The sequence below is a fragment of the Nestor notabilis genome, unplaced genomic scaffold (assembly GCF_000696875.1).
Source record: "Nestor notabilis isolate BGI_N333 unplaced genomic scaffold, ASM69687v1 scaffold1399, whole genome shotgun sequence".
NCBI lineage: Eukaryota > Metazoa > Chordata > Aves > Psittaciformes > Psittacidae > Nestor > Nestor notabilis.
Genome location: NW_009943911.1, coordinates 73,439 through 79,492, shown reverse-complemented (window position 1 = coordinate 79,492; position 6,054 = coordinate 73,439). Strand labels below are relative to the sequence as shown.

Here is a 6,054-nt window from a genome sequence, read left to right as displayed (position 1 = left end):
GATTTCCTCTACCCCTTTAGTTACATAGCCTCAAAAATATGCTTCAAGTCAGCAGCTTTACAAAGAGAGACAAATCCCCTTCCTGTAAGCAGTGCCACTCCCTGCTGCTGCTCTGATAGCCCCTGCCCTCCACACAAACATGATGTCAGCAGCTGTTCGGGGGAAAAAATCAACTTATATTAGGAAAATACACCCTGACAGCCCATAGATGGTTTTATCCCCTCTTTATTCCTAGCAAAGTCAGTGATATATTCCTGTTCTCACATACAGTTAAAACCCCCGTGGGACATGTCATGCTAGCAATGAAAGCCACTGTTTCGTGCATGTAGGGATGTACGTAAGGATGAACACCACATGGTGCTATCTGAGCACTTCCATGTCATGAGCTAGGAATGTGTTTGCAGCACTGGGAACGTGTATGTCCTGCCAGAACCATGTATCTTAGATGTGGGGCTCTTACCATCGCCACGTAGTTCTCCTCGCTGTCTCCCGAGTCAGTGCTGGTGATGCTCTGGGAGGAGACAGGGCGACAGTATTGCAAAGAGCCGGCATTGAAGGTCTGGCTGTAAGGACAAGGGTCAATGCATTAAGGATGGTCGCATGTGCTGCTTGTCCATTCCCAAGGAGGGATGGAAAGGGCAGCACCTGAGGCTTCCAAACATCACCATGCTCAGATGTGGGGACTAGGCACGAAGAAGAGCTGGTGGCATTGAGATTCTCCAACCTGACCTTCCCATGGGTCATAAATCACTGGGTTTGGTCTTCTCATGTTTTTCTTGCTAGGACTTTTTAATAATACCTTGCTTGCTGTGTACCCATAACTCTCCTGCTATCAGCCACATGAATCAGGCTCCATGAACTCGTCTTATCTCACAGGAAATATTTAATTGTGGAGCATGCCAGCCTCGGTGAAGCTTCTCACCTCCTGCCTCACCACAGCTCCAGGATTTGTTTGCCGTGCAGGGCCCTCTCCACATTTTTGCTGGAATACAAAACCTCCAAGGCATTGTCTTGCTTTCAATTGGCCAAATCTGATTATACCGACGAATATAATGCAATCAGCATCTGGCATTAAAGCTTGTGTCTTAAAAAGCTATTTGTTGCCTTGCAGTAAAGGCAGGGTCATATGATTAGCTGATAAAGGAAAAATCCATTAGCTTCTCCGGGGTCGGATGTCTTGTCAATCAAAGCCTGCTCTCTGTTTCCTGGTGCAGTGATTTCAGCACACAGCGCTCATGCCCTGCAGTCAGTCTCCACACAATCCAATTTATTAGAGGAGTCATAGCAGCCAAACCTTGCTTCTGCCTTTCACTGGACAACATCAGACCACGAATTAGCAGCAGAACTGGAACTGTGCGAATCCTGTTATTTTTGGCCAGCAGACTTTGCTCTGAAGTGCTTTGGTTTCATTTTGCAGACTTCCTTCAGGCTAAGCTTTGCTTTCAAGGCAATCAAAATACAGCTCAGTCAGACCCTGCGAGTGTCACCCTGTGTTTTGACATTACAGAGGGGATTTTGGGAGGAAAGATGGATGGGGAATCATGCCCTACACCTCCAGTGTGGCTGAGATGGGGTGGCGCAGATGAGTCACGGTGGAGCACCGGTCCTGTGTTCGAGCCACAGCTCTCCAGGAGTTGTCAGATCCCAGAAATAGGAAATGTCTTCAAGAGATCTTAATTAGCTGCTTGGCCACATGCTGGGCTTTCATGTGAAATCCTGACCTAAACAAATGTATCCTCCTGCCACCAGCTGTGATGCGGGGAATGCGACTCTGGCTCTCACAACACTTGACTAAGCTCACGAGGGGTCCAAGAGAGAGGATCCTCTGCTTCAACAACATCTGGCCGAGGTCTTAAGCGTGGCCATGATGTGATCAAGGAAACCCTCAAATTGCCATAGTGTGGCAGGATATTTTAGGAAAGAATTACTCCATAAATGTCCCCCTTCCCAAATAGCTCCTGCTGGTCCCCAACGGTGTTGGGCAAGGCGGACTTTCATCCCCCTGCAGATGTTTGCATGGTGTGCCTGAGCGCTGCAGCTTCTGTTTTTAAAATTGACAAAGAACACAAAGAGGGCTGAAGGGATCATCCAGCTTTGGGGGAAATTTGGGTCTGCATCCAACGTCTGGGCTCACTTCTAACTTGATTCCAGACAGCCCATGAGAAATGTGCCCTTCAACAAAAAGACATGGTGGGTCAGAAGGAACCTCTGCAGCAAGCAGAGGCAGAAGAGCAGCTGATATCGCCCTTATATTCAGCCAGAGACATCTAATCCATGGCAGAGGTGACAGCATATCTACATGTGGACACCAGTGAGAGCAAGATCAGAGATGTGCTGTTGGAGCACAGCAAGAATTCATACCCCAGCCATTACTCACGTTGGCCTGGACCAGGACTTCGTGACTGGAGATTTGAAGGGAAGCTCATCGATGACAGTGTTGTTCCTCAGGTCCAGCGGCGAGGGCTTTGCTGGAGAAGGGAAAAGCCCTTATTCAGAGGCAGCACATTCCTACAATTCAGCATCCATGACTGGCATGAGATGGTCCCCAACAACATGTTGGTTGCTTCCCATTCTGATAATCAGCCCTCAGCCCTCCATGCTGATGACAAATATCCCCAACCAAACTCCCTGCATTCATGTATGCCAGGACTGGGGGAAAACAGTCAATTTGTCCCTCCTCTGACCCACAGCCCTGAAGTGGATGGATGGCCCCAGAAGGGGAAGGTGCCTCCCAGGGAATGGAGAGCTGCTAAAAATGCCCAAACTCCCATTCATTAGGAAGCTGTGATAACCCATTAGATGGGGACAAGACCAGGCTCTGCCAGCCATAAGCTGCCTCTGGCCAGAGTGTTTGCCCATGGAAAATGGGAAATGGGAATGCGAAAGGACATCTGCAGTGCAACAGGAAAGGTCTTCTCATCACAGATGGTTCATTAGATGGAAGAGTGTTGCACTCCAGCCCCAGTCCTTGCCTAGCATGCTGATGGAGTTAGGTGCTAACACACTAATGATGGGAGCCTTCGTTCTCAGCATCTCCTTGGTTACCTGTCAGGCAATGGGTTGGGGTGGGACTTGGAGGTTGTAGGCAAAGCCCTGAGGGAAGAACAGCCAGTAGGAAACAGAAGGAGAAACCTGGGTTGTCTGAATTCAACACAGAGATTTTGGGGTGGAGCATAGGGAAGTGTGCAGGCAAAGGGGGTAAGATCCTGCCTGTGGCATGTGTCTCCTGTAAAGGCCAGGAAGGGTTTGAGACAGGTTGTTTAAGCACCATGAAAGCTGCATTTGCACAATAGTGCTCCTGAAACAGGAAGGGGATGGGCAAGATATGAAGGTCTGACTGTGAAGGTGGGAGGAAAACACACAGCATCATAGAATCACCGACTGGTTTGGGTTGGAAAGAACCTTGAGATTATCCACTTCCAACCCCCTGCCATGGGCAGGGATGCCTCACACTAGACCAGGATGCTCCAAGCCCCATCCAACCTGGTTTTGAACACTACCAGGGATGGAGCATTTACCACTTCCCTGGGCACCCTGTGCCAGCGCCTCAGCACCCTCACAGGGAAGAACTTCTTCCTTATATCCAACCTGAACTTCCCCTGTTTCATTTTGAACCCATCACCCCTTGTCCTATCACTACAATCCCTGATGAAGGTCCCTCCCCAGCATCCTTGTAGCCCCCTTCAGACACTGAAGCTGCTCCGAGGTCTCCAGCAGCTTCTCTTCTCCAGGCTCAACAGCCCCAATGTTCTCAGCCTGTCTCCATATGGGAGCTGCTCCAGCCCCTGATCATCCTCGTGGCCTGGACTTGCTCCAGCATCCCACCTAGGACTCTCCTGAGTGTGCACAAGTGACAGACATAGTCTGAAGCATTACAAGAATAGAAAGGTTCCTGCAGTGGTTCCTGGAACCATTCCTACCTTTCCGATCAGGTTTGAGGTTGCGGTTGACTGGCGGGGGCTGGATCTCACTCAGCCGCCTGTGGCACTGCGCCATGGCTCCTCCTTTATGCACGGGGAGGGTGGCCGAGGACAACCCCACCAGGTCGAAGTGATGCGGCCCAGGGCTCATGGGGATGTAGAGATTTTGGGCATTGTCGTTGGCTTTCTCGGTGTGGATCAGGGGTGAGGAACCAGGGTTCATGGGGACGTAGTTGTCCTCGGAGTCAGTGCTGTGGGAGCGGGCCACCGCTGCCTTGGCTTGCTGAGGGACAAGCAGGAGGATGTGCTGTGAGTATTAGATACTCCTTAACCCCATCCCACTAGAAACCCTTTCATCTCATCATCACTGAACACACACCTGATGTGGGACCAGTTCTTAAGTCTCAGCACAGAGGGATGGGGTGCGCTGTCCCCTCCTTTGCCATCGGTTTGCACTAAGAGGGTCTACCTCCACTGTTTCCAAGACATTGCAACGTCCTGAGTTCAGGGAAGGGTCTTAATCACCCAGACCTGAGCCTCTTCCCATGATCAGAGTGAGCTGCAGAAGCATGCTCAACCTGGAAAGTCATTTTTCCCTGGGCTCTGGCCATCACTAAAATGCAATATGAAAGGCTGCTTTAATGTCATTTCCAGCTCAGGAAGTCTTAGAAAGTGCACAAAAAAAGCTTCTCTGGCAACATGTCAAAATGCAGCTCAGCAGCATCCCAGGCTTTCAGGAAGAAGCCAAACTCCTGGGAGCTTTTTTGAGGCCAAAGCTCCAGGCAGATACACTGTGTGGAAGCACCCAAAGCAAAGCTCTGCATGAGGTGCTGGGTTAGGTCATTGTTCCTCCTGCAGGACCCCATTTTAATTGAGATCAGTAATAAACACCTTCATGACTTAGCTCTGCAGGACTGGGCTATGAGGCCCACCTGGAACTGACCTGTCTCTTAATCTATAAGGTGTTAATTGTGCCTATAGGGTGGCAAACACCAAAGCCAACTCACCAGGTAGGAGTTGTACCCATCGTTCATTGACTCGACCGACTGCACAGCGCTGCTGCCTCCGTGCTGGGGGTATTCGTACGTCTCACAAGAAGAAGCTGCAACACAACCACAAATGCACAACGTGTCCCAGCTGATGATAAAAGAGCCCCTGAAAACAAAATCCAGGTATGGGGAGGGCAGTGTCTACTCTTGGTGATGGAGATGCTGATGGGAAGACATGGGTTTTAGCCTGTCACTGACTCCCTGCTCTGCTCCTTCCCAGTTAGCACCTCTCTGATGCATCAGCACATGTGCCATTTGGATCTAACCTGGTTCTGTCAATGTGCTGCAAAATCCCAAGGGTAAAGATGTCAGATAAGGTAGATCATGGTGACAAAACTGGGTTAAGGAAGAGCTCTGTTACACCTCGCTCAGCAGCCTACAGTAAGAGCAGGATGGGGTCAGGATGGGGTTCTAAGCTCTTAGACTGGTCTGTCTACTGCTAAGCATGGAAGAGGCATTTCAGGGAGCTGCATGTATCATTTACAGGATGTTTTCTTTCCAACTACCTCTTCTAAGTTTCTTGGCAACTATCTCATCTTAGGTACAAGGTTTGGAAAGGGCATGTCTATCCACAGCCCAGTAGGAAGGGATACTGGGTCTTGGAGATGTGCAAAATTAAATCCCTGGTGAGCAAAACCAAGGCAGCTGCAGGCTGAAGTAGGTTCTGATAAACCTGGTTATGAGTTGAAGTAAAAGCAAACTAAAAATGGCTGAAATCATTAAATCTGGTCAAGGGCTGCATGCGAAAGCTTGTTTGGGGTTTTGGTTGGAGGTACAACACGACCAAGAGCCAGATGAACAGCTCCAGTGGGCAGAGCCTTGGGGATCCCTCTTCATGCCTGTTACATACAAAACCCAGGGCCAGATCCTGACCAGGGAGAGCTTCTTTGTGTTCAACCCACCCCTTGGTTGATGCCAACAGCCACCCCATCCCTACCGCAACCAAGTGGGACCGACCTATCCAAGGACCAATCCACCCCAAGCTCCTCGCCCCCCAATTCACCTCGGTGCAATCTGCTGTTCTCCACGGCTGGCAGCGTGTTTCTCCGGGGAATGGTGGATGCCATGGGGACCAGCCCTAAGCT

General features: G+C 50.1%; 1 protein-coding gene across 1 annotated transcript in view; it reads right to left on the bottom strand.

Annotated features, from left to right (window-relative positions):
• Nucleotides 1-460: 460 nt before the first annotated feature.
• LOC104411672 (GRB2-associated-binding protein 2-like) overlaps nt 461-6,054 on the bottom strand; it is a gene marked incomplete at its 3' end in the record, with an annotated part of 32,980 nt that continues 27,386 nt past the window's right edge. The window contains 5 exon segments of the mRNA XM_010022156.1: nt 461-563; nt 2,378-2,468; nt 3,921-4,203; nt 4,928-5,022; nt 5,973-6,054. The exon segment at nt 5,973-6,054 is cut by the window's right edge and continues 31 nt beyond it. Of these exon segments, the coding sequence (XP_010020458.1) occupies nt 461-563; nt 2,378-2,468; nt 3,921-4,203; nt 4,928-5,022; nt 5,973-6,054 (654 nt within the window).